Source organism: Pelobates fuscus, chromosome 7 (assembly GCF_036172605.1).
Source record: "Pelobates fuscus isolate aPelFus1 chromosome 7, aPelFus1.pri, whole genome shotgun sequence".
Taxonomy (NCBI): Eukaryota; Metazoa; Chordata; class Amphibia; order Anura; family Pelobatidae; genus Pelobates; species Pelobates fuscus.
Window position 1 is genome coordinate 120,255,875 of NC_086323.1, and position 12,501 is coordinate 120,268,375.

General features: G+C 47.6%; 1 protein-coding gene across 1 annotated transcript in view; it reads left to right on the plus strand.

The window, feature by feature from the left end:
• Positions 1 to 2,709: 2,709 nt before the first annotated feature.
• LOC134569199 (NXPE family member 2-like) overlaps positions 2,710 to 12,501 on the plus strand; it is a 41,455-nt gene continuing 31,663 nt past the window's right edge. The window contains exons 1-2 of the mRNA XM_063428113.1: positions 2,710 to 2,808; positions 2,902 to 3,617. Of these exons, the coding sequence (XP_063284183.1) occupies positions 2,710 to 2,808; positions 2,902 to 3,617 (815 nt within the window). The remainder of the gene's footprint in view (positions 2,809 to 2,901; positions 3,618 to 12,501) is intronic.

Consider the following 12,501-nt stretch of genomic DNA (forward strand, 5'->3'; position numbering starts at 1 on the left):
AGTTTATTACATAAAAAAATTAAAACCCTTACTTGGGATGTGGTGGGTATAGACTCGCAGAGTCACCCACATAAAAGCATGAACAAATATTGTAAAAACGCTTCCTGATTGCAGTCCGATCAGTCCGATCACGTGACCGTTTCCGGGTCCGCCCCTCCAGTGACGTTCGTGTGACGCGTTTCGCCCGCCTCCACAGGCTTCCTCCGACGACGTCAGAGAGTTCCAGACAGTCTTTTAAGTCCACAGAGCCTCCCCCTTCTCCTCCCATTGGCCAGGGGGCGTGAATTTTGGTCATGTTTAATGGGCAATCAATTCTGCATATGCAGACTCAAATTATTCAAATTATTCAAATTATTCTAACTAGCTGAACTCCTTTTATCAACCAAAAAGGTGTTGATTCTATTTAAACATTCACAGTCAAAAAGCAACATCTGATCATTAGAATACAATACTATTACTCAGTATGTTCCTATACACAATGGGTGTCTTATAAGCTTAATCAGATTTAAATAGATATTTGCACAGGATCAATTGCTCTTGAGCATAAGTATACACATAAACATAAAACCTAAACATAAAAACAATAGCATCCTATTTGTTATTACAATCGTATTTAAACCAACTGGTATAGATCTTTCAGTTCTTATTGAGAACACATCTATCTTTGAAACCTACTTCAGAACAGGAGAGAAATTGCAAAATAATTCAACATGAGCTGGGACAGCCCGATCCTGTGCTCCCGGTCTGCCTCTAATGCAGAGGCAGACCGGAGCACCATTAACCCCACGATCGCCGCGATTGCGGCGATCTGGGGTTAATTTTACCGCGTGACGGACGAGGTCCGTCACCCGTCGTTAAGGGCATCCCCAGGATGACGGACCTCGTCCGTCACCCGTCGTGAAGGGGTTAAAATAGCTCAAACTAAAAACTACTTCCAAAAATATTCAGCTTTGATATTAATGAGTTTTTTGGGTTCATTGAGAACATGGTTGTTGTTCAATAATAAAATTAATCCTCAAAAATACAACTTGCCTAATAATTCTGCACTCCCTGTATGGTACATATTAATGACATTTCTCTGTGTATTATGCATATATAAATGTACATTAATATATGTGTAAATATAATAGGCATAATACCAGTGGTGGATCCAGATCCTGATCCCGGGAGGGGCACTTGTAAATTATTTAAAGAAAAAAATCCATGCACAATAACCACTACTGCTCTGTGTAGTGGTTATGGTGCAAGGAGTGTCGGGACCCCTCCCAGAGTAAGTAGTCAAACCGTTTAAGAACAGTTTGACAACTTACCTGGGGTCTGCTCGGATATGGGGCTGTAGTAGGGTATAGGAGCAGTGGTGCAATGGGGGGTGCAGTGTGTGTGAACGGTTCAGTGTATGTGTGTGTGTGGGGGGTGTAGTGTGTGAATGTGTAGGGTGTGTGGGGAAATGTGTGTATGAGGGGGTTGTGTATGTGCAGCAATGTTTATATGGGGGGCTGTGTATGTGTGTGGGGGGCAATGTGTGCAGGGGGGAGTGTGTAAATGTGTAGTGTGTGTGTGTGTGTGTGTGTGTGTGTGTGTATGGGGGGGCAGTGTGTGTATGGGGGGCAGTGTGTGAATGTTTATGGTGTGTGTGTGGGGGCAGTGTGTGTATGGGGCTAGAGTTCACTCTCAACACTGTGACCACCAGGAATTCATGGTGGTCGCAGTGGTGAGAGTGAACTCTAGCCCATAGCTCCAGGGCTAGAGTTCACTCTCGTGAGAGCCGGAGCGTTGCCGTGGTAACCGCGGCAACGCTCTGTGCTCGCGCGAGAAGGACGCAGAGGAGCTGCAGGCTGAGCTCCCGGGTCCTCTCTTCCTCCCTCCCCTGCCGGCTGCCCACACGGTGCCTGTGGAATGGGGAGGGAGATCGGCTGGCAGGGGAGAGCCTTGTGGAGGGGGGAAATTGCCCTATTGCCTCCCCCCCCGGATCCACCAGTGATATATACAGCCCCTATGTGTGTCTCTTTATCTCCAGCCCCTCTGTGTGCCTTTTTGTCTCCCCCAGTCACTCTGTATGTTTCTTTCTCCCCCTCACTGCTCATCTGTGTCCATGTCTCCCCTCTCCTTCCCAGTCTCTCTCTTCCCCCTCGGCCTCTTTCTCCTCTGCCTCTTTCTCCCACTCCCCTTGTGTGTCTCTCTCCTTTCCCCCTTGTGTCTCTTTATTCCCCATCTTCCCCCTCCCATTTACCTGAGAGGAGTCAGGGGGCCAGCATTCCACGCTGGAGCCGCTGGTCTGGGTGGCAGCCTCGCTGGTCCAGCGGCACTCCTGTCAGGCTGTCTGTCACTAATGCTTACTCGCTGAGGGCTGAAGGAGGAGGGAGGAGCATGTCTCGCTACCATGCTCCCTCGCGGTTTCTGTGCTGGGAATTGTGGGAACCACCCGGCGACTCCAGCGTGAAATGTGGCCGCCGGCCGCCCCCCTCAGAGTGTGTGCCACCGGACCGGCCACCCGGTGGCACATACATGCTCCGCACAGTCCCAGATGCCGCAGCCCACCGGGAAATTTCCCGGTATAACGGTGGGCCAGTCCGGCCCTGCCAACGAGTCTCATCTTTACGAATGATTATTGCTGTTAACCGTTGTAATGATTCATGCAAAATATAATAAAATTATATTTACAAAAAAATACAAATAATCAATTCCATTCTCGGTTTTAGGACTAGGAACATGTCCTGCTTTATCACAAAAGGCTACAAGACTAGTTTGGTTGTTTCGCTGATGGTTTCTCTAATGCTAGGCTTCACATATCACCGCATAGTAATCCAGGTATGTTACTCAATCATTGCACTCCGAAAAATAATTTTACAGATGAGACAGTTTAGTCAGTATATAATTGTTTTATTGCTATTTTCCCAACAGTCTTTGAAACCTGATATTCCTCAAATATATTCAAAACACACTGCTTCATTCATGGACTCGTATGGATCCAACGTCAGTCATATTTCTGAGAAAGACTTTGAAATAAACCAGGTTTTTGAAACCATAAATAACAGTATCACAAGTGTCCCTTTTACACATTTCAATCTGACAACGAGTGCTAAAAAGAGCAGAGCAACTATATTCCATTACGGACAACAGTATTGTAACGGAGATTCTTTAACTGTCCGTGTTGATATGTTCAACTATTTGGGACAAAGGAAGACATATGGAGGAGATTTCTTAACAGCACGCATCTATTCCACCGATCTTGGAGCTGCTGCTTCTGGAAGAGTTGAAGATTTTAATAATGGATCTTATAATATCCATTTCATTCTATCTTGGGAAGGAAATGTGAAAATATCAATTATTTTATATCATCCAAGCGAGGGTGTGTCTGCTTTATGGAGAGCTAGGAATATGGGATACAAAAATATTATATTCACTGGAAAATTTCTCTATAAATCTCAGGAGATTGAGACATTTTGTGGATTTAATTTAGAATCACAAGAAGATAAATGTGTGTATGCAGATAAAAGAGATGGTGAATTTTTCTACTGCATCAAACCTCCAAATGTACCATGTGAGGCATTAATCTCAATGAAGTCTGACAACCATCATTCATATCTTACCAAATCGGAAATGGCCATTTTTACCCGGTAAGTAGTTCTTTTGGATAGATATAACATAGATATAAAAAAAAAAAAAAAAAAATCATAGTTCCTGTATGATCCTTTATACAATAATTTCTATGCCGGGGGAAACTTAAAGGAACACTCTAAGCACCATAACTACTTGATATCATTGACGTGGTTGTTGTACCTTGAGCTCTGGTAATGTCCAACTGTTCAGTGTTAAATATTTTTTATTTTTTTTTTAATCTGTTTGACACTACATGAGGGTCCCTGACAACACTTTGATTAGCCTATGCTAGGCATAGGCAACCTTCGGCACTGCAGATGTTTTGGACTACACCTCCCATGATGCTTTGCCAGTATTATGTTTGTAAGAGCATTATGGGGGATGCAGTCCACAACATCTGGAGTGCTGAAGGTTGCCTATCCCTGGCCTATGCATTAACCATGCCATCCACTTTGAGGACAGAGACATTCTACTGATCTGCAAGAGGATAGGCTCAGAGTGCTTAGCTGATGTTCCCAGCCTATCACTGCTGTTAATACCATAAGAATTAATGGGTTAAAGGACCACTCTAGTGTCAGGAAAACATACTCGTTTTCCTGGCACTAGAGTGCCCTGAGGGTGCCCCCACCCTAAGGGACCCACTCCCGCCGAGCTCTGGGGGGAGGAAGGGGTTAAACTTACCTCTTTCTCCAACGCCGGGCGGGGAGCTTTCCTCCTCCTCTCCTTCTTCCTTGCGACATCATCGGCTGAATGCGCATGCGCGGCAGGAGCCGCGCTCGCATTCAGCCGGTCGCATAGGAAAGCATTTACAATGCTTTCCTATGGACGCTTGCATGCTCTCACTGTGATTTTCACAGTGAGAAGCACGCAAGCGCCTCTAGCGGCTGTCAATGAGACAGCCACTAGAGGTTTTGAAGGCTGGATTAACCCTCAGTATAAACATAGCAGTTTCTCTGAAACTGCTATGTTTATAAAAAAAGGGTTAATCCTAGAGGGACCTGGCACCCAGACCACCTCATTAAGCTGAAGTGGTCTGGGTGCCTAGAGTGGTCCTTTAAGAATTCTCAATCAGCAGAGAGGTGGAAAGTTTTACATTGCCAGCATGAACCTAAATAATATTACTCATACTTAGTTGGTGCTAATGAAACCTGGATCCCACCTGGTTCCCCCATATAGTAGATAGTAGCAGTTAAAAAAAAAAAAACAAGCAGCAATATTTAAATCTTAGTTTAAGCTTAGTGTTATGAAATAAAATGACTATGCTGTGCCAAATCGCAATACATTTCTGGGATTTGTTTCCTTTCTGAAAGAAATCTGTCAAAGATTTTCCATTAGCTTGACCGGTGTATAGTCGCCATATGGGCTGTCGGAACCTTGGACAAAACCCCCCACATACCTAATCAAATAACACACTGACACTATGGTATATGGGAAAAATTGTCCACAGCTTTATTAAACAAATATGATAATATAACAATAGTACTGCTTAATAATAACAATCATAATAATGATAGCAATAAATTAACATATAAACATGGGTCATTGCCCCCACCTTCCACCCCTCGTATCCGTATCCTTCTTTTTAATAAGGGCAATGACCCCAACATAGCTAATACATATATATAAATAACAGTTTCCAACCTCTCCAACCTGAACCAAATAAGTGCCAACCATAAGTAACCACGGCAGGGGTATACCCGGATACCCCTGCCCCACCAGGTTCTGAGCCACCTCCAGGACTCGAAACCTACCAACCACCAGTGACCACAATTCTCCATGTTCCTGACGTTCCTCATTGAGCCTATGTCCTCTCTCTCAGCTCCCTATCCCGCCGCTGTGACAAAACGGGATAACCCCCATAGAGCATAAATACAGGGAGGGTGGGCGGGACAAACTACACCGGGTAGGAAATTAAAAGTGCACATTACAAAATGGCTACTTATTTAAATAGCCAAACCCCCAAATCCCACAACCCACCAGTCCTGTCTGTTCCTCCTAAGCCCGCCTCCTAACCCCTGTCAAGGCCCTGTTTCGCTTAAGCTGCGCTGGGGCTACATGGGGCTACATGGGGCTACATGGGGCTACATGGGGCTACATGGGGCTACATGGGGCTACATGGGGCTACATGGGGCTACATGGGGCTACATGGGGCTACATGGGGCTACATGGGGCTACATGACCGGTGTATAGTCGCCATATGGGCTGTCGGAACCTTGGACAAAAAACCCCACATACCTAACCCAATAACACACTGACACTATGGTATATGGGAAAAATTGTCCACAGCTTTATTAAACAAATATGATAATATAACAATAGTACTGCTTAATAATAACAATCATAATAATGATAGCAATAAATTAACATATAAACATGGGTCATTGCCCCCACCTTCCGCCCCTCGTATCCGTATCCTTTTTAATAAGGGCAATGACCCCAACATAGCTAATACATATATATAAATAACAGTTTCCAACCTCTCCAACTTGAACCAAATAAGTGGCAACCAATAGTAACCACGGCAGGGGTATACCCGGATACCCCTGCCCCACCAGGTTCTGAGCCACCTCCAGGACGCGAAACCTACCAACCACCAGTGACCACAATTCTCCATGTTCCTCATAGGGAGCATATGTCCTCTCTCTCAGCTACCAATTCCGCCACAAGCTCAGACCTTGACCCCTTAAGCTGTCTGAGCTCCGCCACCCCGGAGAAAGAGCGCCCTCTGCATCCCCTCCTGTAAACCCAAGTTCAGCAGGTCCCAACCCACCGCCGAAAGATGGACACCGTCCGGGCGGTAGTACCCCGACAACCCCTCTTCGAATTCCCTATGTCTCACTATCACTCCCCCCAGTTTCCTGACAAAGCTCGCCATCAGGCTGTTGACCTTACCCCTGCATCTGTCCATAGCTACCGGGTCCCGTGCATGCCGCCACCGCCACCTCGGAACGATCTCCGACCACACCAACATCACCCCAGGAAGCAGATCAACCAACCTATTGAGATCCTGCTTCATCCATTTAACTAACCTACGCTGCGGGATGAGGCCCAGGTCGTTACCGCCCGCATGCAAGACTAGCATATCCGGCCGTGCCCCGCCTGCGACCATTCGAAATATCGCCCCGCAGACGTCCCCCCAGCAGAATCCCCTATACCCCCACCAGCGCACCACAAGCTGGTCCTCCGGAAAGCCCAGCTGTTGGCCTTGAGCTCGAGCTGCAGCCCTCCTTCCGGCCCATAAAACAAAGGAATGACCCACGATCCATGCGACCCGGCCTGGGGAAGAAAGAAAAACCGTATAAAACACACTCGCACCCCAAAGCCCCCCCCCCTCCCCCCCCAAGGCCCACTCTAGTGATCCAACAGGCCCAAACGTACATAGGAGCAGAACCGAACAGACTCCCATCTCCCAATCCTCTTGACTATCTCGTCCCCCACCCAGGCGCGTGGCCTCCGTGGCCGCCCCGATACAAAAAGAATGGGTACCGTAGGTGCCTGCATCCAGTCCCATCCGACCCAGGCCCAAGCTGAAAACTTTGTTAAATTGGAAGCGAGAAAGCGACGAGCCATCCGCATGAACTAACAAGGACCCGCCAAACGCGGGTCTCCGATCCAAATACTCCGTTATCGCAGCCACTGGGCACAATATGGAACCCGGCAGGGCACCCAGCGTAACATCCCGGCCTTTTCCCTCAACATCCGTCTTGGACCTGGCCAAGTGCACCACCAGCCTCCCTCCTAGTACACGAACCCCTGACACCTGTAGCCCCCCTGCGGCAGCTCGCGTGGCGCTCACCAATTCCCCGATTCGGAATGCCAAGAGAAACGCTACCCGGAACAGGGACACCTCAAAATCGTCAAAACAAATGTCCGGTAACACCTGGATAAGCCCTCCCAGCACCCGCACCGACACCGGGCGCCTAGCACATGCACACACTGACAAAGACTGGCGTATACACACACAGCCACATACATAAATACACATGCACACACAGAGATAAAGACACTGGCACATCCACACACAGATACACACTTACACACACTGACACAGATATATACACAAATACATATGTATTTGTGTGCAGTGTTGGCGTAGGAATGCTGAGATGTATGCATTGTCACACAGATGCACTCTCACACAAACAGTGCTACACACAGGAACACAGATACACATGCAGTGGTGTATTTGTGTGCATTGTTAATGTTGGAATGCAGGGTTGTATTTGTGTGCAATGTTAGATGGGATGTATGCATTGCCACACGCACAGATACACACTTACACATACTGACACTCATACACACACAGGTACATATACACACTGACACAAAGGTACATGTACACTGACACAAACACAGCCAGATAAACACACACTGACACACAGCCAGATACACACTTACACACACAGTGTCAGATACACACACACACACACAGTCAGATACAAACACTGACACAAACACAGCCAGATACACACAGTCAGATACACACACACACACAGCAGATACACACACACACACACACACACACACACAGTGAGATACATACACACAGTGAGATACACACAGTCAGATACACACACACTCAGATACACACACACAGATACACATACACACATACAGTCAGATACACATAAACATACACATACACAGTCAGATACACACACACCCACAGTCAGATATACACACAGTGAGATATATACACACACACACACACACATACAGTCAGATACACATACACATACACAGTCAGATATACACACAGTGAGATATATATACACACACACACACACAGATACACACACACAGTCAGATACACATATACACATACACACATACAGTCAGATACACATACATACACACACACAGTGAGATATACACACACATAGTCAGATATACACACAGTGAGACACACACACACACAGTCAGATGTACACACAGTGAGATTCACACACACACAGTCACACACAGTCAGATACACACACAGTCAGATACACACCCGTACAGTCAGATAAACATACACACACAGTCAGATACACACACACACACACACACACACACACAATCAGATACAAACACACAGTCAGATATACACACATATAGTCAGATAAACATACATACATACATACACACAGTGAGATACACACACACACACACACACACACACACACACACACAGTCAGATACACATACACACACAAACATACACACACACACAGTCATATGAATTCACATAGTTTAGCCACCCTCCTTACCTTTACAGAAGTGTGGCTTCCCTGTAGTCCAGTGGGAGCTGGATGGCTGAGATTGATGGGAGTCTTCTTCTTGGTCTGTACCTCCTCCTTCTCTCCATGTATGTCTAATCCTCCCCAGCGGCACTCTGTTGACCTCACAACACTTCCTCCCAGCAGGCTGGAAGACAGGGGCTCGGTCAGGAGCTCTCTTAAACGGCCGGGGGCCCCTGATTACATCACCTGCTGCAGCCCACTGGGATATTTCTCAGTATTCCGGTGGGCTGGTCAGACCTGGCTGCGGACAGGGGGCCCACAGGGCAGCTGCTTTGGGCCCCCCAGGAGCAACTGGGCCCGGGGCAGCTGCCCTGTTTGCCCCTTGTTAAAGACGGCCCTGACGCCAAATGGCAAATGATTTAGGTAAACTAGAAAAATGGTCAGAGTTGTGGCAGCTGACATTTATAGTGGATAAGTGCAAGAAAAAAAAGGGCAGAGTACAGACTGTTTGATAGAGTCCTGACCTCTGAGGATGGGGATTTAGGGGTGATTATTTCTGATGACTTAAAGGTAGGCAGACAATGTAATAGAGCAGCAAGAAATGCTAGCAGAATGCTTGGTTGTATAGGGAGATGTATTAGCAGTAGAAAGAGTACAGAACATTGTACAGAACACTGGTGAGACCTCACTTGGAGTATTGTACGCAGTACTGGAGACCGTATCTTCAGAAGGATAAACTGGTTCATGGTTTGCAGGATAAAACTTACAAGGAAAGGTTAAAGGATCTTAACATGTATAGCTTGAAGGAAAGTGGGTGAGAGAATGGGTGAGAGAGTGAGTGGGTGAGTGGGTGAGTGAGTGAGTGACTGAGTGTGGAGGGGTGGCTGAGTGTGGGTGAGTGAGTGACTGAGTGTTGGTGAGTGAGTGACTGAGTGTGGGTGAGTGAGTGACTGAGTGTGGGTGAGTGAGTGACTGAGTGTGGGTGAGTGAGTGACTGAGTGTGGGTGAGTGAGTGAATGTGAGAGTGGGTGAGTGAGTGACTGAGTGTGGGTGAGTGAGTGAATGTGAGAGTGGGTGAGTGAATGTGAGTGAGTCAGTGTGAGTGAGTGATTGTGAGTGTGGGTGAGTGATTGTGAGTGTGGGTAGGTGAGTGATTGTGAGTGTGGGATGGATCCATCAATCCCTCTCTATCCATCCCTATATCCATCCCTCTCTATCCATCCATCTATCCATCAGTCCCTCTCTATCCATCCATCCATCCCTCCCTCTCTATCCATCCATCCCTCTATCCATCCATCCCTCTATCCATCCATCCCTCTCCCCATCCATCCATCCATCCATCCCCATTCATCCATCCCTTTCTAATTATCCCTCTCTATCTATCCATCCATCTATCTCTATCTATCAATCCATCCATCTCTTTCAATCCATCCCTCTCTATCCATTCCTCTCTATCCATCCATCTATCTATCCCTCTCTATCCATCCATACATCCATCCATCCCACCATGGATGGATAGGGATGGATAGGGATGGATGGATAGATAGGGAGGGGTTGGATGGATGGATGGGGAGGAAGGGTGTGGCGGAACCAACCTCGCCACTGGAGGAGCCTGGTTGCTTGCCTGCTCTCTTTAGATTATGGCCCCATGTTTAACACTGTTCTTTTTCCCTGCAGAAAGGCTGGTTCGTGCCTTTCTGCGGACTGTTAAAGTCACGAACACCGCTGAGCCAACGACCTCTCTTCTCCTACCTGCAGTCAATTATCCGAACACTGGTCCATTCGGTACTTTGCTGTTTAAACCATGCTAGCCCAGATAGCTATGCCATGGAGCCCAGCCGTATACTGAAAGACTGTATGAAAGACTTTGGCTCCATGGCGATTGAACTGTATGTATGTGATCTGAGCACCATCCGGTAGTAATGGGCGCTCAGATCTAAGCTATCTGTGGATAGGTAAAATGTGTTTGTGATAAATTTAACAGTATGCAATTTTATGTATTTTATTGTCCTTTGTTTGCCATGTGGTTAATGGAGTTTTGCCTCTGTCCTTGGAGATAATTGGAGTACTTCCCAATTATCTCCAGGACAGAGAGGAGGGATTGTGATGCATTGTGGGATTGTAAGCTTGTGATTGGTCAATGTCCAATATGTTTCCCAGTCTTCCATCTGGTCCCCTAGGGGAGTGCCCACCAGGTGGGAGACCTGCATAAAAGCTGGGTAGGTAGCCCCAGTAAATCAGTTCTGCTTGAGCCTCAAACAAATTGTCATCTTGTTCTTGGGGGGAATTGGATTGTATGCTGTTACAGTGCAACTGCCAACTGTTCGTATGGTTTTTCCTGTTCGGCTGTATACAGCATTCGTGTGTTTCCTGTTCATGAGTTGGAGTTTTCATGTGTTTGCAGTTCGGGAGATTGGTTAATTCATGTGTTTGCAGTTCGGGAGATTGGTGAATTTGTGTGTTTGCAGTTCGGGAGATTGGTGATTGCAGTAGCAGCCTGTGCATCTGAAAAGGGGAATATCGCCTAAACGGTTTTTAACCTCTTGTGTGCAAAACGGTCCGTTATAGAGGGATGGATGGATAGAGAGGGAGGTATGGATGGATGGATGGATGGATAGAGAGGGATGGATGGATAGGGAAGGATGGATGCAGAGAGAGTGTGTGTGTGTATGTTTGCAATTTTTTCTATTAGTGTGTTTGTATACAAACACTATATATAGAGAGATCTCTGTATATAGTGTTTCTATGCAAACACACAAAGTTTGGGCTGAGGAGGGTTGCCATAGGCGGGGGGCGGGCATAGAAAGCAAGCTGAGCTGTCAGTCAGTTCAGCTTGTGAACGCGCATACTGCGCGGTAGAGCGCTGAGTTCATTCATAGGGCGGCATTCAATGCCGCTCTATGAAGAACGCGATTGGTGCAGCGCGAAGCCGTGCATGCGCACCAGATCGCTATGACCAGGGCCGGCCTTAGGGGTGTGCGAGCTGTGCGGCCGCACAGGGCGCCATGGTGCAGGGGGCGCCCTGCGGCCGCATAGCTCACACGGCATGTCTGTTAGCCGCAATGCTAACAAGGCATTTGCCTTGGGCGGCATTTTCCAGGGGGCGGCAAAAAAAGCCGCCCCCAAATGCCCAAGTCAAATGTCTTGTTAGCCTTGCGGCTAACAGACATGCCGGGCTGCTGGGCGGTCGGGCGGCGCTGGCGGCCGGCCGGCGAGGGAGCACTTCCCCTGAGCTGTTTGCTCAGCTCGCTCGCCGGCCGCAGAGTGAGGCTGGGAGGCGGAGCCGGAATATGACGTCATATTCCGGCTCCCAGCCTCACTCTGCGGCGCGCGAGGGAGCTGAGCAAACAGCTCAGGGGAAGTGCTCCCTCGCCAGCCGCGCCGCCCGACCACCCAGCCCAGCCCAGCAGCCACTGGACCACCAGGGAGGAAGAGACCCCCCCCAGCATTCCCAAAGGTAAGGAGGCTGGGGGGTGTCTAAATAAATTTAAAAAAATGTGTTAGATTTTTTGCACAGGGCGCCCAAATGCCTAAGGCCGGCCCTGGCTATGACGTTTCTCTAAGTGAAGCTTCGTCATTTTGATGAAAAATGGGGCATGGCCTGATGGGGATCTCGGTGCTGTAACGGAGGTAAGTTTATATCATAAAAAGGAATAAAAAATTATTGTTAATAAGGGGA